At 43.6% G+C, this 22375-nt stretch overlaps 1 protein-coding gene across 1 annotated transcript in view; it reads left to right on the forward strand.

Annotated features, from left to right (window-relative positions):
• Positions 1–22375, forward strand: part of Pard3b (par-3 family cell polarity regulator beta) — a 1028371-nt gene that overhangs the window by 970752 nt on the left and 35244 nt on the right. The window contains 1 exon segment of the mRNA NM_001191808.3: positions 506–585. Within this exon segment, the coding sequence (NP_001178737.1) occupies positions 506–585 (80 nt within the window).

Below are 22375 nucleotides of genomic sequence, written 5' to 3' on the forward strand. Positions count from 1 at the left end.
ATCTGCGATAAGGTCCTGGGGACAGAAAGAATCTTCTGCAAAAATATGAATAAGCTCTGAGCTTTAGTTAAGAGCAATGTACCAGTATTGAATCACTAACTGTAATAAGTGTACCGTTCTAAAATAAGAGGACTGTAGCTAGCAACCTAGGCATAGGGTATTTGGGAACTCACTCTACCATTGGCTCAGTTTGTCTATAATTTTAAATCTGTCCAAAAAAACTAAAATCAATTTTGCAAAGTAGAGGACATGCCGTGTAGAATATTCCTGGCAACAGAAAGAGGAAGGAGTTGACCCTTCTTGAAAGAAGGGACTGTTGTCAAATGCCATGTTTGTAGCTCAATCATCAGTGCCTGTAGCAATGCTGAGTGCCTGCTCGCTCTCCCCAGGTTGAATTTTTGGCAGGCGGCTGCAACATTTGTGCACTGATTATAATTTTGAGATGCATTGTCAGTAACCAGGGTATATAATGGATCTTCAACTCTAATTACTTTCCTCTCCACAGGTGTCTGGAAAGGGTCCAGACGGGAGCGCACACAACCTCCGCTTTGAGGGGATGGAGCGGCAGTATGCATCCTTACCCAGGTAGGATATAGAGGGGTCTCCCATCCCCAGATCACCCACGAATGAAGCCTTTAGAGATGTCTGTGTGAACTAGGAATCTGGCTTTGCGATAGCGAATATGGCTGAGTTTTGCCTTACTGCCGTCTGCTGTGGTCTGGCTGCCATCTTCCCATGTGCACTAATAATTGAAACACTTGTGGGTTGTTTTTTAAGGGGAGAAAATAGTATATCATTGCAATTGAACATGTCAGCGAGAATATTGGATACTGAATGGAAATCCTAAGCCATTGCTATAAAAATGGTATTGAACATCCTGCACCAAGCTTAGAGACAATAAAATAGTAAATCCTGTGTCCTAGAAGTTTCTGAGAGAAAGGGCAGCCCGGCCTTAACCTTGGAGCTTCAGGTGAGTGTTAAAAAGAGGAGAGAAACTTGAGCCTGGAAGGTGTTTTTAGAATCTGTGTCCTTGAGGCAATAAGCTAATATTTTTAAGAGGCACAGACAAGTGGGTGGGTGGGGAAATAGAAAGAACTCCGTGGGAAAAGTTGGCTTGGCCAAACTGACCTAACTTGATCCCCTTAGGCTGTAAGGAGACACCCCTGAAAATGAGATACAATTCGCAAAGGTTGGGGCTGTTATCTGAGAGGTGTGGAGTCCAGTCTTGTTAGTCTGCAATCAGGAGCGCACGACAAAGAGGAGACCTTTCCAAGATTACTTACAGCCAGCTTCCCTGGGAGTCTGATAAATTGAGAGTGTGAGAACTATCGTGTTCAAAAAGGAACAAAGAAAGGCCAGTGCCAGCCACCAGCCTGAAGTAACTGAGTATCACCCCAGAAAGGGCAACAGAGGAGGCTACTCGGTCATCAGATGGGCTGCTGGGCCGCTGACTCGGAGACACAGTCGCTATTGAGTGGTCTATGGGCTCTACTGTGGGTGAAGTGACAGCCATAATATCCTGACCTTTGTATCAACCGCAGCCTAGGTGAGCATCTGCTCTTAGGAAAAGTATGTTAGGGCTGGACAGACACACGGCTTGCCCCACAAGCATCGACCATGAGGAGGAGGAGTTCAGATCCTCCAGTACCCAGGTAGATGGCAGGTGGATGTCGTGTCCCACCTGAAATCCCTGCTCTCCTAAGTCGGAGGATCCCTGGAACAAAGCAGGCTAAGCAGACAAGCTAGGACTACAAGCTCTGGGTTCAGTGCACTCCTAAGGAAAAGGATCCCTGAAGAAAACTGGAACTGCAAGCTCTGGGTTCAACTGAGATACCCTGCCTCAAAGAGGAAGATAGTTCAAGAAGGAAAGGCTCCTGATGTCAGCTTTAGGCTTCTACACAAATAGGCACCAATGTCAGATGTACCCATGCAGGTACAACACACACACACACACACACACACACACACACACACACACAAACACCACATATACACATGAAAAAAATCAAATGCTGATTTTTAAAAAACAATAAAACCTTAGATTTAGCAGGGCACAATTTTTAACATTTTCCCAGGTATGAACAGGAAGTATAGACTTGAAAAGCTCTGGTGCAGCTGTATTTTATGTATCTCCGTTTCCTTTTTATGTTATCACATAAGGGAGTTTTCCCCTTCTTCCACCCCCTCCCCATCCATGATTAGTTTCCTGCCCCTATTTTTTCCTTGGCTTAGCATTTTGTTTTCATTTTGAAAAATGGAGTCATTTCCAAACTCCATTTGAAATACAAGGTTTCCGGCTTTCACTGTTGAAGTATATGGAAATTGCGGTTAAGGCAAAGAAAGGAGTAGATTCTTAAGGGAAATGGGGAAGGGAGGGAAAAAAATCATTTTAATGTCTTCCTGGCCAGCTTGCATCCTGAGTTTAGGAACTTTTTTATATATATATAAATCAAAAACACAGAAATAACATTTAAAGTTCTATAAATCTCACTCATTTATTAATTCCCCTCTTCTAGTTGTTCACCTACTGTATAGACAAGGCCCTGAGGATATGGAATGGTAGACATAGTCCCTGTCTGTCCTTGGGATCCTGTTTGGTAAAAGGGGCAAGCTGTAGGCCTTTTCTGCTGACGTTGAAATGCTCAGAGTTGTAGCACAGGCCTCTAGGTTTCTATTCCTGTTTGATTTCCCTAATTGGCCCTGAAAAGCCCAATCCTGACTGCAAACAGGTCTGTTTAGGAATAAACCCTGCTGAAGGAGTTTCAGGACAAAGACAATGTGCGCATGTGTCTGTGGCCCAACCGCTATCAGCACGATGTTTGAATTGGCAAAACCCTGGCATCTTTAAGACATCATCAGTGCAGCTGACAGAGAAGCATCTTAGAAAATAATGCTGGCACCAAGTCCCTTCCCAAATACAATGGTAGGAATGGCTTGCTGTTTGTGTGGTCAGACCTCTATGACTGCCTTTTAGACAGAAGTCTCCATGACGAAGCTGAGACCAGAATCTTAGTACAGAATGCACATACCAGTTTCTACCTTAGAAGCCCAAAAAGAGAACACACAGTTCCCTCTCAGGCTGTGTGTGTACCCTCCCTGGAGTCTGCGTTTGCCTAGTGAGAACCAGAGGTGCTGAGACACATGCATGGCTGGCCTGTGAGGTGTGCAAATCCAGTCCTGAGGAGAGCCTGTGAAACTGACCTGGTTTTCAGCATTCCCACCTAGGTATTATCCCGTCCTCCTAACGGAATCACACCAGCTCGATGCTCTCTCACACCAGCCGGGGACAAGGGAAAAATGCTCTGTGGCGTTCTTTATCACAGGCCCTTCTTTATCACAAAAGCTGGGAGAGTTTAAATATTTATAGAATTAAAATTTTAATTAAAGCTAGGACTCGGTCTAGCTAGGAAAGTCATTGGCGATCCTTCCAGAGCATTTGGCCTGCCACTGGCTGACTTGGCTCCTAGGTTGTTCATTGAGATGTCAAAAGAGCTTCTAAGGCAAAATCAGTAACCTTGACTTATATGTCAAATTTGGAAGCCTGGATAGAAAATGTATCCTCATCTAGGGGCTCATTCCTAAGCTTTTGGGGAACTCCATCATCTTTAAGGCAAGCCCAAGCAGGCGGCTGTCAAGCTAAATGACACTACACAAAAATAAAACAGAGCCCCAGCTAGTGCAGGCAAAGACAATTCCTAGCACTGGGTAGTTAGGAGCTTGCCTGAGGCTAAGGGCTAAGCAATGTTAAGTGTTATTGTTAAGCAATGTTAAATCTTCTGCCTCCAAAAGAAAATGACTTTATTTCTTTTCTCCTGAGGCTGGTGTCTCTGGAAAGCCTGGTAGCTTGTAATACAACCTCATTAGCAAACCCCAGCCCTTGAAGAGGGCCAGTCTTACCAGTCTGTGCAGCCCCAATTTTCTTTGGTAGTAAACAATGAAATCAGTATCCCTTTAGTCTGGCCTGACACAAATTATTACCTACTCTCTGCAGGTGAGTGACTGTTTTCTGGGCTGTCCTAACAAGAGAACACTAAGGTGCACACTTTCACTAAGGACCTCGTTTCCATTCCAGCCTACCATCCCCTTTCAATTCGCCCAGGCTCCATTCTCATTTCACAGGCCCTTCAGCTGTGGGCTTTCTGTTCAGCCATCTCTCGAGTCTGCATCATTCATTCACCTGACCCAGTCCTGGCCCCCCTGGGATCCCATTATCCTACTCCCTACAGATGGCTCGGTGCACCAGCACCTGATGGTGCTCATCCAGGTCTGTAATCAAGTATGAGGTCCTAAGGAATGAGCAAAACAGCAAGACACCCCGCATCTCATCTGTAGTCCCCTGCACATGGAAGGTGGCTGGAGAAACTCATAAAACCCCTTTTATCATTTCCATTCCAAAATTCACATTAGGCAGCACCAGCTGGGCCCCTGCTGCTGGCCAGCATTCCTCTTAATCATGTGATCAGCTCCCAGGACTCTCCCACAGTGGATGTTCAGACCCTGTTCCACCAAGATGACTAAACATTCCCAAGCAAGGTCTCTAGAGATGACCTCATTTCCTTTCCGTTAGGACCCTGAGGCATCTGACATTAGGCCTGAACTTCTGCTCTCTGCAGCTCAGCCTGCTGTCTTCCCCAACACACACTTCCCAAAGGGAACGGAGGAGGGTCTAAGCTTGGAACCAGGCCATGTGTATGGGCCCAGCTTAGTCACTTACCACCTGTGTGGCCTTGGCCAGTGATCCAATTGTTCCAGGCTCTGCTTCCTCATCCACAAATTGGAGGTGACATCGGATTCTCCATCTAGTGGTGGCAGCATAAGGATCAAATGTGTGACAGTAATGTAATCAGTGAACAACCTGACATATTTGAGGTTTTTTTGTTTTGTTTTGTTTTTCTACTCATTTTTATTTGATCCATGGGGATGAGATTTTCCTTCCTATAATGAAGCAAGCTCATTCTCACTGGTGTCTCTGAGACCTGAGAACATGGACTTCTCTTTTCTGGGCCACATCTCTTTAAGCAGAACTCCCTTTGGGCTTTCTTCTCCAGAGGTGGCTCACCTGCACAGCGTCCATTCTGTGGAAAATGCAAGGTTAACAGCTGCATGTAAATTTGCTGAGGGTACTAATGCAAAAAGTGTAGGCTGGCCCTGGGAAAAGTCCAGGAGTGCAGAAAAGTAGTATAGCAAACTACTGTGATTTGAGCCGTAAGCTGTGCTGATGGACAGTGCAGCGGACAGTGGCTCCTTTAGCAAGGGAATCCATATAACAGATCCACAGTTTTGACTTGGATCTAAGCAAGAAGACAGGGCCTCTTTCCAGCAAGATGTAAGTACAGGTCTAGGACCCTGCCCAGAGTAGAAGGCTAAACATGCTACTCTAGCTGCTGTAGCAGACAATATGAAAACTTCACCCCTTTCCCTCCTGAGAGGAGCCCCAAATACGTTGCTTAGATCTGGGCACTGTTGGCTCAGGACAAGGGTGACAAGCATGCTTTAGGGCATATAGCTAGGGAGGACAGGGTTATCTCCACATACCCAACTTTGGTCCTCCACCTACAAATGGTGGCTCTATTTCTACAGCCTTCTGACCATGACCTAGTCCTTCCACCTGATTCCACTGACAGCTGGTTCTTTGGTTATAAAATCTCTCCTATACCTTGAAGGAGTCTATTCTCATCATCTTAATGAAGAATCCAATGGAATGGGTAACCTCCTACCTCTCTTGCTGAGACCCCAATCACAACTGTCGGCTTCTCACACCTGTCTTTTCAGTTCAGGAACAACTCAGAGTCCCCATGCCAAAATATAAACAGCCTCCCTCCCCGCTTCCTTCCCTTTATCTTCCATGACGTTTGTTCCTCACCCCTGTACTGCTCTAAACACTTGGAATTGCATTGTCTGTTGATGTGTTCTGCTCTCATTGGTCTAGAATTCCTAGGAGGAAGGAACTTAGCCTCATACCGCTAGTCACACCAGTCACTGCAGGCAGGACCACACATACAGCAGGCTCTCACTACACTGGGATAGAGATGAGCATACATTTGTTTTCATTCAAGTAATTTAGGAGAAAGAAATTCTCTAGAGCTTTCTTGACAGTCTGTCTTAAGACTGTTTTCCAATATAGTAAAGATTTCTCCATGAGAACGCCTCTTTTCCCTGGAATCAATACAAGTCCAGACTTCTGAACAGTTAACCCTTCTTTGCATTTACCACATGCCAGGCACCTTTCCTTGCACTTTGCATGTATTGACTGACTTAATCCTAGCAAGACCCCCTTGACTCAATAGCAGCCCTGCTCTCCTGTTCAAGGGCAAGGGCTCTGGGTTAAAGAAAGGAAATTGCCTGAGTTAAAAAGGGAAGTGACCGAGCTGGGACTTGAACCCATGCCACATACCTACCAGATGGTGGAGTTCACCACGGTAGCTCAACTTTCCTGGCCATGAGTCAGATCCACACGCTGGAGTTACAGTACTCCCTTATTTTATCATCTGTTTCACTTCCTCGCTAAACTATAAGTGCCTTTGAGGACAGGACTGTGTCTTATTCATCTTTGTATATGACACAGAACATTACTAATATTCAGGTTAAGTAATGCCTTTCAACCATCTCTGTACTGCTGTCATAAAATCAATTCCTTCCCCTTCCCGTGGGCCCTTCATTTGAAATATGAACAGTTTAATGTGTAATTGCTAGATGAACATTAGGCAGTATACTTTGCCTACCAAAAAGAGAATCCTGTTTTGTTAGAACACTCCTGAGACTGGAAAAAGCCATGTCGGCAAATTGGTACTTCGGTTCTTCAAGATTAAGAATAATAACTTCTCAAAAGGAAAAAGATTATACAAAACCTTTTGGCAGAACACTGTGTAGAGATAGAGAAAAAGAACCCTTTCCCCCTTCCCCCGACCAATGAAAGACCGTGCCAGCCACATCTGGCTTCTGGTCCTGATGTTGCACTAGCCCTTACAATGCACATCATTTGGGAGAAATCTACATCTCTGAACATCTCACACAATTTTCAGCTTGGCTGTGTGATGAGGAGCAATAGACTAGAGCTGATTTTGGATCAAACAGGCAACTTTAGAAGGGAAAACAGCTTCTCCTTTCTTCCTGGGAACCCAAAATAAGTTCTCTTCTAAGTATATTACCGGTGTTTTCAGATTGGATATGATTATATTCCAATCAGAAGAACCCTTCCTAAAAGCATATTCCACTGTCTACTACAGTGGGTTCGTTTGGTTGTTTGTGACTTTCTTGCCTATGTTTGCCTTTGTCTATCCTCAGAAAGACCCTGACCCCAGAGTCTTGGCTATCTATGAAGGCCTCTGTTCCCTGTGTTCTATCCCAGCAGTGTTTCATCTAGGCAGCTTTAGGTCCCTCCTCTCACTTCCTTCCATGCGGAAAGGCTCTCCTTTATAGGTTTCTTTGACTTCTCCAGTTGGCTTCTGCTTGCTGCTATTGAACTCTCATTGCCAAGCTCTCTCTACACCAATTCCTATGCCTACGCCTACACACACACACACACACACACACAGAGAGAGAGAGAGAGAGAGAGAGAGAGAGAGAGAGAGAGAGATCACTTCCTATATAGATTGTGTTGACACTCAGGTTCTGCAAGGATTTTCCATCAGAGCCACACTAAAGATCTTCAGCGGAAGATAATCTAGCTCAATATTCAATTAAAACCTAAGCAATCAGAACATCGGGCAGGCAGGGTTGGGGATTTAGCTCAGTGGTAGAGCGCTTGCCTAGGAAGTGCAAGGCCCTGGGTTCGGTCCCCAGCTCCGAAAAAAAAAGAAGCAAAAAAAAAAAAAAAAAAAAAAAAGAACATGGGGCAGATGTGAGAGGTGAGGTTGGTCAGCTGCATAACTGACTGCTCTCTGCCACATGCCAGCTTGTCAAATACCATGCTGTATGGACAGATATGGACTGTTCTAGCAGTCATGACAGGAGGTAGAATGCTCTACCAGAATCTGAGGCCCATTGGCTAAAATACTACTTCCCTGAAAGCCTTAATCAGGCAGTGTGGATCATGGTCCTTCTCTTGACCTTTCTCATGGGGCAACTTTATCTGAACGAACCTCCTCACCACCGGAGGCCTGCCCGGTGATGATTGCCTCTGCTCCTCTGCTGCCTGTGTGAATGCTCAGACACTATCAAAACCTGGCTGGATGGAATCACACACATCTGCCTTTGACAGAGTTTAATGTCTTTTGACAATCAGTGACATCCTCCTATCCTACCCCACCCCCAGCCTGAGCTCTCCCATCCTTTCTCCCCAAGTTCACTGGTTTGAAAATCTGGTCCCTCCTCTCCCTTCCCCAGTGGAGCAAACGGCCTGTTTAAATGACCTCTGACACTTCCTCAGTTTTAATGCTCAGGACAAAAAACGATGAATTAGCAGCCCTTTAATTCTTTGCAAGATGACTATGTGCGCAATGTCAACTCAAACTTCCTGAAAATGCAAAAAGCCCCGGCTCGGAATGTCGCTTTAAGATGCCAAACAGGCGAGATCAAGGGTTAATGCTACTGCCATATCATTTTTATGTCACTTAGTTCCTCGGATAAAAGTCCATTTTAATCAAACTTTTCATCATTTCCTCATAGGCAATATATTCTTGGTGCCAGTTAGAGTATTTGATATTAATTATTCAGTCGAAGGCCTCCATTATGAGTTTAGTTCGAATATTTGTGATTTAAAACATGTTAAGACCCATTACAGTACTGTTGTCCCCAAAGTAATTTTAACTGAATCTTGATGGGCCATATATTAAATTCCATACATTTTTTAACTTTTTGTCTCATTCTCCATGGCAAATTCTAAACTGTTGCATATTGTGGGCTACGTACTCTTTTTAGAGGAAGAGTACATGCCTGCAAATTCAGGAGTGCCAAATCTGACATTACCTTGGACCTGAAATATGCTAAGCTTGGTATGTTGACTTCCATGTTTCCCCTCTTGCATGTATTTAAAGGAGTGTTAGCATTTACTTCCCGCCTCTCCAGCCAAAAAGTAAAGAAGGTTGTTTTGTGCCTAGACATCTGCTTAATTTAGACTGCTGCTCTCTCATTTCTCATAGTCCTTGGTAATTCTTGATGTTTTCCTATTTTATTACCATCCCACCATCTGCCTCCAGAAGCTCTGGAATTATGGTGGTGAATCTCTTCACAGTGCCGCACTGTTGTGTTCAATGTGCGTGTTCTCACTCTACACCCATTTCCTCCCTGGTGGTTACACATTCTGCCAGCTGTCTGCTACTATCCCTTAGCTCAGGTTCCTGGGTTTGCCTTATACAGGCATCCTTGTATTAACTTACTGCGTGCAGGTCATTAATTTATTCTTGTATCTGATGCAACTATTTTCACTGTCTGTGCCTTTTGGTTATTTTAGATAACACAATATCAGTACAACCTGTGAGCATACTGGGTGAAACATTTGTGCCTCACCAAATGTGGGATGGTAATATATTATCCTATAGGAATCATTAACAGTAAAATCACTAGGTATGTTTTTCCTCTGTATATACCAATATCCATATGAATTTACTTCAAATATCCCATATCTATTCCTGAATAAGTCAGTGGTATTTAGAAAGAAAACCAAGCCAAGGCAACTGAAGGAAGGGTGGGGGCAGGGATGCAAAATGCTTCAAAGCCTAGTAATTCATGTGTGTACTTTCATGATCTTATTCTGTCCTCTCCAGACACTTGTCTATTAGTCCTCACGATGTTTTTTGGTTAATAATGACAAAGTCTTCAAAATGGCAGAAGCAAGACCAGACTCCAAACTCAGCCCTTTCTACTTTCCAGGCCTACTTTGTTTTTGTTTTTTTTTTCCTATAGCACCAAACAAGTCTCAGCTGGTTAGAGCACCATGCCTTCTTTTCCTGAAGTATAGCTTACTTATAGAATGGAGGATATTATAGGCCTTTTAAAACAGTACATCCGTGAGTTGGGGTGTAGCTAAGACACTTGAGGCCATGAGTTCAATCCACAGCAGAGTCCCTGCATCAAATACTATATCATCACTTTAGCATCTTTCCAAAGAAAATGAAAAAATGCTGAACCTAGGAGCTGTGAAAAACTAACAAAAGAGAATAGTAGAGAATTTATGAGGGGGGGAAAAATAACTTGAATGACATAACTTTTAACCTTATATCCCTATGATGAGCTTCCTCAAGGAAAACTAACTCAACCACATTTTCTTTATTAACTTGTTACCCTTAGGAGCAGAGAGTGAGATCTGGATGGCTCTGGCTGTACAGAACCTAAGTGCTGAAGCCCAGGTTCCTAGACCCCAGACTTGACTTTGCAACACTCCTCTACACCAGGATTATAAAGGACCATGAGAGAAAGGGCCAATATTTGATGCATATCTACAAAGTTCCAACTAACATGGGAGTGCTTTAAACACATTGCTTCATCCAATTCTTGGAATATCCTGATGTTTGGATAAATAAAAAGACACTTAAGGATGTAAGGCAATATGGTAGAGATTGTGGGTCATTCTACTTCTTCCCACCTCCGAAAGGTCAGGTCTTTCCACCTCTGAAAGGTCAGGTCTTTCCACCTCCGAAAGGTGTCTTTTCTAGCCTCCCTGAGAACAGTTTGTGGAGAGATGCCTTCCATAGCCATCCACAGTGAGACAACCCTTCTGTTACTGAGCCTGCTCTAAACTAGCACAATATGTAACTTGGGGACAATCAGGAACAGATCCTTGGTAGGCATTCAAGATTACCACAAAAAGACACCATGAACAATGGAACCCCTTAACATATGTGGTAGAATACCCACCTCTTCCTGCAGAACTACTTTTGAAATGGTGCACTTTTTAAAGACTGCCTCTGTGTTATGCAAAGTAGCTTAAAGTATGTGAAATCAGTCGGTTCTCCTTCAACAACTCCTGTAGCCAAGAGAGAATTCTTGATCCTTTTAGGGTATGGTTCTGGCAGATCCTTGAGGGGTCATGGCTGAGATGCAAGTTCCAGATCATTGTGGAAGGTTTGCTTTAACAGACTCTGCTACTTTCAAATCCAGGGAAGAGGGGATTGGCAGTGGATTACCATGACAGTGCCACATGAGCCCATCTGTGCCCTTGTTCTCATGTGGCACAGGCCCCACGACCTCAGTCATTATGCCGAGAACACCTTGGTCCAACTCCATCATTTCCAGCAAAGGCAAACATTTGTACTACAAATGGGAAAGGGGCTGGTACAAAAAGAGCAGCTTCCAGAATATGCTCTGGCCTATATTCCAAGTCTTCAATTAAGCCTAGACAGAAGTGGCTGGGGCTTGTCCCAACAGAGCATTGTCCTGCACCACAATTAGTACAACTGACCCTTGTGGTTGAATGCAGAATGACATGTTAAGTAGGTGGGAACCTGGCAATTCTCATTGGCCATGCTCCACCAACAGGATGCACTGAGGCATCATTAGTCCCCTTCAAAACTGGCCGCTGCTTGGAAGTAGACAGGGTGGTGACTGCTCAGATAAGGTTTCTGCCTGCTAATTGCCTACTGTAGAGGAGGCAAATGCAGAGCCACATCCAGAAATGATAGTGTCTGACAGCCTGGTGTTTACAAGAAACTAGAAGGAACTGTAATTGTTCTAGCGGGAGTTTAAGATGGAAACAAGCCGGTTGAGCTATTTTGAGAAGGCATTTACTGCAGGGAAGTTCTTTCTCCCGGAAACATTCATGTAAATCCAGGATGGTGTTTGTATCCAGCTTCCCTGACATTTCCATTCATGCATTGGTGCCTTTGGTGACTTAATGATCTAGACTGTGTGACAATCATTTACAGTACTTCTACATCAAAATTAGGTTCAGGCACAAGATGGAACTTATAGCCAACACATTTTACAAGTAACTTCCGGTTGTGCTGCCTGGACTGTGGCCAAGACAGTGTGATGACTGCCTGCTGTGGTCCAGTTACAGACGAGTCACTTATGTCAACACTCTCAGCAGCTTGGATTCCTCAGTCCTTGTGATAGCTCCTTTTATATCTAATTAACAACAATAGTAACAATAATAATAACAGTAAGTGGGCTGTGTGGAACTATCTATGCAACTTTATCAGCCAAAATAGATGAGCTAGGAAAGATGTCGACCTCACATTATTCCATCATTCAACAACTGCCGTGCACTACTTGCTAAGTTCAATGTGTCCTGGACACGCCGAGAGGACCACAGTCGGATCTGAAGGATATGGTTCCTGTCCTGCAGCATTTATATTCAAATGGACACAAAAGTAACTAATCAATAAGAAAGCATAAAATATCACTACTGTGCCCAGTACACAAACAAACAAAAGACATTATTCAAAAAATATAACATAAATTTGGACCAAATTAAGGGAAGGAATTAGATGTGAGTTCTGATCTGAAGGAGGTTATAGAGAGGAAATAGAACGTGGCAGCATGACACGCTTTGTGGCCTTGTAGAAAGAGAAGGCTTGACAAACAGAGACTGAGAGAAAACCGTGTGGCTGGAATCGAAATGGTGAGAACTGAGCAGGAGGGCGGAAGTCGGATTATGCCTGGATGAGCGAGTGCTGTTTATATTTACTCAAAGATTGATGGGAAGACTCAGATGAATTTCAAGTAGCCGGAGGATGGAGTGAGACGTTGCTTTGAAACCTCGTCTAGCTGCAGGGTGAGCATAGCTTTGAGCAAGCCGGAGTGGATGCAGGGCAGTCGGGAGGGATTTAGAGCCCTTCAGGGGATGCTGGTGGTACATACAAGGGCGGTGGTGCTGATAGCAGCATTGCAGGAGGGTGGTCGGGAGACTGACAGCGTAAGATGATGGATCACATGTGGGCGTGGTGGGATAAGTGCATCCAGGTGTCAAGGATAAATCTAGACACATTGCTGGAAGGTAGTGCCATGCCTCAAGACAGAAGACACTGAAAGGATGAGGCTGTGGGAAAATCCTGAGTGTGGGCTGGTGAGTTCGAAGGGTCTTTCTTCTCTTCCTGTGATGGAGAGAGGGCTTCCCATGGATAGGAAGTGAAGTGGCTGACCAAGGATGCTATGCAATGTATATTCATGAAGTCTGATTAACGTCCCCAGGGCACACCAGGGAAGAATGATATGATGAAGCACAGAACTCATACTCAGAATGCAGGAAAAGAGGCAGGAAGATGGTGTAGATCCCACAGGCCTGGGTACCAGCCTGTGGCTATGATATGTCCTCGCTGTTTATATGGACAGAAAAGCTCATATATCACTGTCTCTGTAATTTCATTCTGGAAATAATATTTTTCTCAAGTAGGAAGAATTGATGACTTAATATCATCTGGCGTTCTGTGACTAAGCATCGCTCTGACCCCATAGAACCTAAGCATGAGGGTCGGAAAGAAGAGTGGCAATTATTTGGCTGTCTGCACTGTGCTTATAGAGTTGAAGGTCCTTTTTCTCAAGAGCTATGGACTGAAGTGTGCATAGGTGAAGAGGCACAAGTGTTCAATTCACTCTTAAGTGGTTCAGAAAATAGTGTTATTTCCATAGACTAAATACGTATGCATCTTCACATGTATCTACAAAGAGAGGAAGGAGGAGGGTGGGGAAGAATGGAATCAAACAGAGAGAAAGAATGCATTATAGAGTAAGTGAGGCAAAATGTAAGTGCTGGGCTTGGATAAGGGATGCATAGATCCTTGTACTACCACAGTAACAGTAGCAAAGAGTAAACCTTCTCAAAAGTTTCCAGAATCCATTCAGAAGTAGCTGTAGTAGATGTGAGTACTGAGATAAGGGAAGGGCATAACCCTGAAGCTATGAGCAAACCTTAGATCCCAGAGTCAGTGGTGATCTGGTATCCTGATGTTCTCTCAGAAAGGAAAATACAAAGCTACGAAGTAGCTTCAGACTGTCCTGATACCACCACATTTATTTCTGAGCTCTCTATGGATTGGTGGCATCCTGAGTGGGACACATCGAATACCATTTTCCTCAGCAGAGCAGCCAGTGGGGGCCGCCCTGGATGAAAGCATTACTGAATTCTCTTCATTTCACTCAAGTAAACAGTGACTAGAAGGATGTAAGGTCTTTGTCAAGTTCATTTTCTACTGAGTGCATGCTCGGGACATCACTGAAATGGACCTGAACCTCAGAGATGCTCCTGAGATTACAGGGAGCCTAGAATGTGGAAATTTGGCTTTAAGGAACTTAACTCAGACACTCCCATGAATGATCAATGATGGTTTAAGTCTCTTCGGGGACAGTACTTAGCATTGTGGTTATAAATGCCCATACAGTAATGTTTTGCATCAATTTCTGTTGACATCTGTGCTACAGTTAAAGATGTTAGGTAGGCTGAGTGACTGTAAATTCACACAAGCATATAACACAAGGCCTGAGTTCTAGCCCCAGAAACCACATTAAAAGACAAGTATTGCATTGTATCTGTGAAAGGGAGTCAGGGGCAGGAAAATTCATGGGGTTTTCTAACCAGCCAGTCAGCCTACCCAAGATCCAGATGCCAAAAAGAGCCCTTATCTTAAAAAGCAAGGTGGAAAACTCCAGAGGAGCAATGGTGAGGTTGTCTTCTAGACACCATGTTTTCTCTCTCTCTCTCTCTCTCTCTCTCTCTCTCTCTCTCTCTCTCTCTCTCTCTCACACACACACACACACACACACACACACACACACACACACACCACATACACATACCACACATCACACACCACATACTACACACCACACTCACATGAACTTGACAAAATGCAGTTTCATCTATAGCTTGGGCCCAGATTCTACAGTCTCATCTCTGTTCTGTGGTCCACGCTTTATATCCAGGAAGCCCAGGAAACAGTTCAATTAAGATGCTTGATCTCACCCTAGAACAGAAGTATATGTCATAAGTCAAACAGGCTACAAGATAAAGTCCTAATGCATAACTGCCAGGTCAAAGAATGTGAGTGTTTTTCAAGTCGCTCATATATGTTGCTAGGTTGACCTTGAAAAAGGTTATTCACGAGTCCTCTACCAGTACTGATTACAAATCACCTGTTAGAGCTTATGTCAGGCAAAGCATAGTGGTGCACACCTTTAATCCTAGCACTCTTGAGGCAAAAGCTGGCAAATCTCTGTGAGTCTAAGGCTAGCCTTATTTTCATGTTGAGTTCTAGGACAGCCAAAGCTACATAGTGAGACCCTGTCTTTAAAAAAAAATGTAAGTAAATAAACTTTTGTCAAATTATTATGTTTAACATAGCAATTATGAAAACAAACAATTTTCATATATAGTTTCTTTACTCACAGTGAGATTGAATTATTTTTAAAGACAGAATTCTTTTTTCTTAAGGTAGTTCTTCCCCTTGTCCCTCTTCTGGTGGATCTAACTCTCAGTATCAGGAGCGTGTGTGTGGACTTGGGGAACTGACAGGCATGCCCTGTGTCTTCTGCAGGATGCATTCCTGTGGTTCTCAGCTCTAGTTCATACTAATTTGAAATGTACTCCTCAGACACAGCCTTTCTATCATTGGAAAATGCTAGTTGTTCTGTTGGGTCAAGAGAAGGATCCACAGTAGTCACGCTTACAGCTTTGAATTGTAGTCATGTTCTGGATTCCACTGATACAACAGTTTTGGGAGGATAAGGTGAAATCCGGGACCAGAAGAAGAGGTTCCACAGTCTGGAAGGGGAAAGCAGAGTCCAGGAGCAACAGGATCCTATGTGGTTGGGAGTGAGTGCTGAGTGCTGGAGGGGCTGGAGAGGCCTTCTTGGGAGTCTTCATGTTAAGGTTCTGTTTAGGGGAAGACCTTCCCCGTGGCCATCTTTAATGAAGCACCTCTCCAAGATGATCTTAGTTTGTTCCTATTTCTTTATTGGGGGTATCTATGCATTCACTTTATTTGGGGTAAACCAGGGTTTATATAATTTTGAGGAAAGGCATGAGAATATCCAGGAAGGGGAGGCCATTGGCTGAAGGCTAAGGCTAGTGAGACGCCTCATTAACATGAAAAAGCAGTCCACTGTGCTACAATGACTGACGGCCCGAGGTCAGCTTAGCTGACGGTCACGGTTATGTGCTTCATAGCAGGCATGAAGGCAGGGAGGAAGCAGGCTCACTCTTGCTATCTCACATCTCACCAGTCCTATACCGCTCTGGTGGCATGATCCGCAGGGCCTACATGGAATGAATGCATTTATTAAATATACAGCAAGCCAAAGTAAAAAATTAAATGAATGCAAAGGAGAGAGGGAGGGAGGGAGGGATGGACAGAGAGGAAGGAATGGGAGGAGAAAGGGAGAGAGGGAGAAAGAGAGGGAGGGAGGGATAGTAAAACATCCTTCAAATTGTGTATAAACTAGGGAAGTTAAGGTAGACATCTGACATTTCAGACTGAGCTTTTTCTCCATGGTTGAGCCTCCCAGAGCTGTATTTCTGGCTTCTCTTTCCCACGCAGGCATTTTTATATCATGGTATAAGCAATAGTAGCTTGTGCTGGAAATAGTTTACCTCCTAGCCATCCTCACGGACACAACAGCTCCTGGGCTGTGTTTTACTGATCTTTTTCCTCCCTGTCACATAGTTAGGGGGTCCAGCCCATTCACAGACAAGGAGTCTTGGAGGACACTTGACATAAATATGTATGGTTCTGAAGTGGTGGGGACCAATTTCACTTCCAGAGCCACCTTCTCCAAGAGCTCAAACAGCACAGGAGAATTTACCAATATAATGCACTTTCGACTCTTTCAACGCTAAAAGGAGTGCGGTTTTGCTGGAGGCCTTGTCTTGCAAGTGTAGGTGTTAATTTGGCTAAACCCAAAGGATTCTAAAAGGAAAGGGTCTTCATGTGGGACCTGCATGTGGGTCCAAATTTGTCCACTGATGGATTGCAGAGGCTCACTGGACTTACTGAAATCGCATGCCAGATGCTCAGTGAGCAGCATTTTGCATATATTCCTAATAGAACCGACAGGCAAGAGTTTCGTGGCCCAACAAGTTGAAGATTTATCAAATGAGAGAATGTACTATAATACCCTTCTGAAAAGGGTCATATTTTTAAAGTCTCAAATTATGGTTCCAATGTGACTGATACTCTTCTGCGTCAGAATGATAGTGGCTTCAGATTATTCAGTCTGTAAAATGTTATGAAAACAAAAGTATCTAAGCAGTAGCTTACTGGGTTGGAGGCTGCCTTTAGTATCAAAAATTATATATAATCATTTCAGCAAATGACAATATTATGGCCCACCTTGCACTCCCACACAGAAGGATGTGCATATATATCTATTCTGAGTGTAGTCTTGACTTGTTGTTAAACACAGTGAAGACTTCCCAGCAGGTGGAATGACATCGGACTCTTGCCCATGCGCCCCCATACCCCGCCACAGAACACCTGTGAGTATTGTAGAACCTCACAAGTCAGGTTTGTATGGTAATCAGTGCTGCCTAGAGAAGGATTCACAGAGCTAGAGATGGCCTGAGTAGGTAAAATGCATGCTGTGCAAGCTTAAGAAAGTACATTTGCATCCCTTTACCCACATAAAAGCCAGGTGTGTTGTGCTATTGTCCCATAACCTCATCACTGGAAACACAAAGACCAGTAGATCCCAGAGATTCACTGACGAGCTAGTTTAACCAAAATGGTGAGCTCTTGGTTCAATGAGAGGCTCTGACTCGAAAAGTAAGTGTAAAGCTGTAAAGGAAGACACCCAAAGTCAACCTATGGCCTTCTCACACACACGTACACACAGATGAGCAAACATAACTGTATGTTTGATGTGCACACAAAACACCAGAAAGAAAGGAAGGAAGCAAGGAAGGAAAGAAGGAAGGAAGGAAGGAAGGAAGGAAGGAAGGAAGCAAGGAAGGAAGGAAGCAAGAAAGGAAAGAAGGAAGGAAGCAAGGAAGGAAGGATGGAGGGAAGGAAGGAAGGGAGGGAGGAAGGAAGGAAGGAAGGAAGGAAGGAAGGAAGGAAGGAAGGAAGAAAGGGAGGAAGGGAGGGAGGGAGGAAGGAACGAAGGAAGGAAGGGAGGAAGGAAGGGAGGGAGGGAGGGAGGGAGGGAAGGAGGAAGGAAGGAAGGAAGGAAGGAAGGAAGGAAGGAAGGAAGGAAGGAAGGAAGGAAGGAAGGTTGGTTCACACACTCTATCTTCCCAGCTTTATATAATAATATAATCTCATCCCCAGAAGTAGAAAGGGAAAGAAGCGTTCATGAGAATGAGCAGGCAGCAAACTCCATGGGAACAAAACATATTGTGTTGATCCCACTGTAAATTATAACAGCATAAAGCCACAGGAGAATCAAAGACTAAACTTTAATATTCAACCATAGATACCCTGCCATAAATAAGTTAGATAAAGAACCCGTTTAACATATGTGAGATACTAAACGGTATTTATATCCGAAACTATATTGCGTGTAGTTGCTTATATGTCATTGCAGTATTTTATATTGAAAAAATGAGAGATTTTGGCTGCTGGTAGAGGCCAAATGTATTCTCTTCTTTCTGAAAAGCCAAATACCCTCAAATAAAAGATTAACGGATGGCTCAAAACTTCAGGGCTGCTGTATCTTTGCTCATAATATTGATTTGTGACCTTGTCTAGCCTTTTTAAATACTCGCTTTGCCTAGCTATGGGATATTAATAAGAGAAAGGGGTTGCATAAAACATCGTCCAAATGTGGAATTCCTTGTTTGCACGTGAGTCATTTCAAATGGCTGAGGATGAAGTGGAAAAAAGTTAGCGCAACAAACTGCTCAGTCCCGTGCAAATGAAACAACGTTAAAGGAAGGTCCTCTCGCTCAAGAAGTCAGGACGACCGAAAGTCAAGCTTGCAGACCCTGGAGTGCAGCTCAGGGCAACCTTGTGTAGTCTCTGAGGGAGCAACCAAGAAAAGATCTCAAAGAATCCACAGCTAGAGTAAAACAAAAATAACCAGATGTCCCAGAAGGCTCTCCTGGTATTATGAAGAAGGCTAGGGTAGAAATAACAGCCTTTGGGTTTTATCAACCTTACTAATAAAAGTCACTTGGCTTTCCATTGAGAAGAGCAGTTGGTACAATATGGAAAGGTTTTAAAGACCATTAATTTCTTGAAATGAAACAGCTGGCCTTATTGGCTATTAAATAATGAGCCAGATTCTCCCCAGTGCCTAAGTCACTCTCTGGTAGTAAATTAGGCATTTAGGGAGGTACATTAACTCTTTAAGAAGATTAGAGTTCGATTTAGGGCACTTTATACATAGCAGGAACTCTATAGGGAATCTGGCTACAGCTAAGCAAAGTAAGGGTAAGAACAAGATAAATCATGATAGCAAAGCTACACCCATAGCTGGTATTGGCTGGATGGCTCAGGTGGCATAGGGAACAGAAGAGTTGAGTTTAATGATACTCAATCTATTGTTCTAAGTTTGCGTAGGACCATGAGGCAGCGTTGACTCTTCAGCAGACTTTGAGCTAAGTCCTGTTTTGCAGTGGCACTGAGCTGGACATTGAAGAGATAATCTTCAGTGTTTCTGGCAGATTGAGGAAGAAGAGGCAAATAAATGATTGCAGTCAGGTAAGATAAGTGCCAAAATGGAATCTAAGACAGAGGAGTAACACCTTGTACAAGGTGCTGAGGAACTTAGTCTACCCAGAAGGGCTCCATGGTTGGATCTTATTTGAGTTGTAGAAAAAGGCTTCTTGATGAGTTTGTGGAGAATCAACAATTGAAGAAGCAAGAATAAAATGGAGAAAGGCAATATGGAGGTGCTGGTGCAGTTCCTACAAGATACCAAATGACTGAAAGCTAAGTGGGAAGGTAGAGAAGGAAGAAAGGACTGTGCTGAACTGATGAGTCATGGCTTGGGCAACAGGATGGAGGCAGTCATAGGTCTCCTAGTAAAAGTATTGAGACAGTTGTGAGCCTCAGAAACCTGGTGAGATGGCAGAGAGAGAGAGAGAGAGAGAGAGAGAGAGAGAGAGAGACGGGGTCTCTGTAATTCACCTTATAAGACTCACAAGAGACACACTGAAAAGAATCTGAGGTTCATGTAACGGTATGATTCCTGAAAGTTAAACTGGGTCTCTGAAATAGTATCCTGTGCCCTGTTCTGTTGTTCTGTTTTGTTTTGTTTTGTTTGTTTTCTGCTTGAAAGGAGGGATTTCAAGGATACGCATGTCTCTAAATGAGGTCCTGACATTGTTCATCATTAAGACTGTTAAAGGGGTGGGAAAGTAACAAATAGAAATGGTAGTGTCTAGGAGAAAAAGCTTCCCCCCCCCAGGGAATATCAATAGTTAATAAACCATATATCTGAATATGGGGAAATGTGTTCTCTTTGTGAGAAGTAGAAAATTTCACAGGTTGCAGACTAGACAAATTAACAGTTCTTTCTCTGTCAGCGCTTAAAATCTATCCTGCAGCTTCTCTCTATGCTATGAGGTGAAACGTGCCAACAAATTGGCTTAGATGATCTATCTGAAAATGTGGAAGAAATTATATATTGGAGAGAAAGAGGGAAATTCTTATATATTAAGAAGTGTTGACAACCTCACCACAGCATAGCAAAAAAGAAAATGTTCTTAAAGACAAAACACTTGAATTTCAGAAACCACGGTTATACTCTATGCAGCAAAAATTGCATTTTTTGAAAGAAAATTGACATCAAAGATGCCTAAACCAATAACCCTTGTGGCAGCTTCGTGGTGAGAACCTCATGCTTTAGGAATTTGAGAAGCCTAAAATTAAAAGGGTAGAGAGTTTAGTTTGTGCGTTGCTTAAAGAGAAATGAGCAAAGACAGACAACGGGACTAAATCTGTCACTCAATGGTTCTTGCAAGTCCTCGACTCATCTTAGTGGGACTTTGCATCTAAGTTTCCAAGTAGCTGTGGGCTGCCATGGAAGTGGTTGTTCACAAGCTGATTCTAGGTGGAGCTATAGGCTATAGTACAGACTACGGTGAACTCTCACTCCTGTGAAATCATCCCCAAACAGACCAGAGCCAGGGCTAGTTTGTGTCGTCGTTCCCAAAGAGACTAGTGTATTTCTAGTGCTAAGCAACTCCACTTACACTTTTTTGTAGTCTATGTGTGTGTGGGAGGAGGTACATGTGCTTGTGTAGAAGCCCAAAGTAGACCTTGGGTGTCTTCCTACATTTTCATGAGTAGTAAATTCTTATACAATTTCAGACTTATACACCATATATTTTAATATATCAGGGCTGGCTCTGTGACCCTGAATTTGAAAAGAACCATTATTTTTTGTTTGTTTTTGTTTTGTCTTTTATTGGATATTTTATGTGTTTACATTTCAAATGTTATCCCCTTCCCCCCTCCATTCCCTGCTTCTGTGAGGATACTCCCACTCCCACCCACCCACTCCCATCTCAACACCCTGCATTCCCCTACAATGGGGAAAGGAGCCTTCACAGGACCAAGGGCTTCTCTTATCGATGCCAGACAATGCCGTCCTCTGCTCCATATGCGGCTGGAGCCATGGGTCCCTCCATGTGTACCCTTTTGTTGATGGTTTAGTCCTCAGAAGCTCTGGGAGGGGTAGGGTCTGGTTGATTGACATTGTTGTTCTTCCTATGGGATTGCAAACCCTTTCATCTTCTTCATTCCTTTCTCTAACTCCTCCATTGGGGTCCTTGTGCTCAGTCTGATGGTTAGCTGCAAGCATCCTCTTCTGTATCACTAAGGCTCTGGCAGAGCCTCTCAGGAGACGTCCATATCAGGCTCCTGTCAGCAAGCACTTCTTGGCTTCAGCAATAGTGACTGGGTTTGGTGGCTGCAGATGGGATGAATCCCCGGGTGGGGCAGTCTCTGCATGGCCTTTCCTTCAGTTGCTGCTCCACTCTTTGCCCCTGTATTTCCTCCCGTGAGTATTTTGTGCCCCCTTCTAAGAAGGAATGAAGCATCCACATTTTTGTCTTCCTTCTTCTTGAACTTCATATGGTCTGTGAATTGTTTCTTGGGTATTCTGAACTTTTGGGCTAATATCAACTTATCAGTGAGTGCCCACCATGTATGTTCTTTTGTGACTGGGTTACCTCACTCAGATATTTTCTAGTTCCTTCCATTTGCCTAAGAATATCATGAAATCATTGTTTTTTTTTAATAGCCGAGTAGTACTGCATTGTGTAAATGTACCACATTTTCTATATCAATTCCTCTATTGAAGGACATCTGTGTTTTTTCCAGCTTCTGACTATTATAAATAAGGCTGTTGTGCACATAGTGGAGCATGTGTCCTTGTTGTGTATATTGGAGCATCTTTTGGGTGTATGCCCAGGAGTGGTATAGCTGGGTCCAGGTAGTAAAAGTCTTGGAAAGATCAGGAATTCAAGGTCCATGGGTATAGTAAAAGCTATATACAGCAAACCAGTAGCCAACATCAAACAAAATGAAGAGAAACTTGAAGCAATCCTACTAAAATC

The sequence above is a fragment of the Rattus norvegicus genome, chromosome 9, assembly GCF_021556685.1.
Source record: "Rattus norvegicus strain SHRSP/BbbUtx chromosome 9, alternate assembly SHRSP_T2T, whole genome shotgun sequence".
Lineage (NCBI taxonomy): Eukaryota > Metazoa > Chordata > Mammalia > Rodentia > Muridae > Rattus > Rattus norvegicus.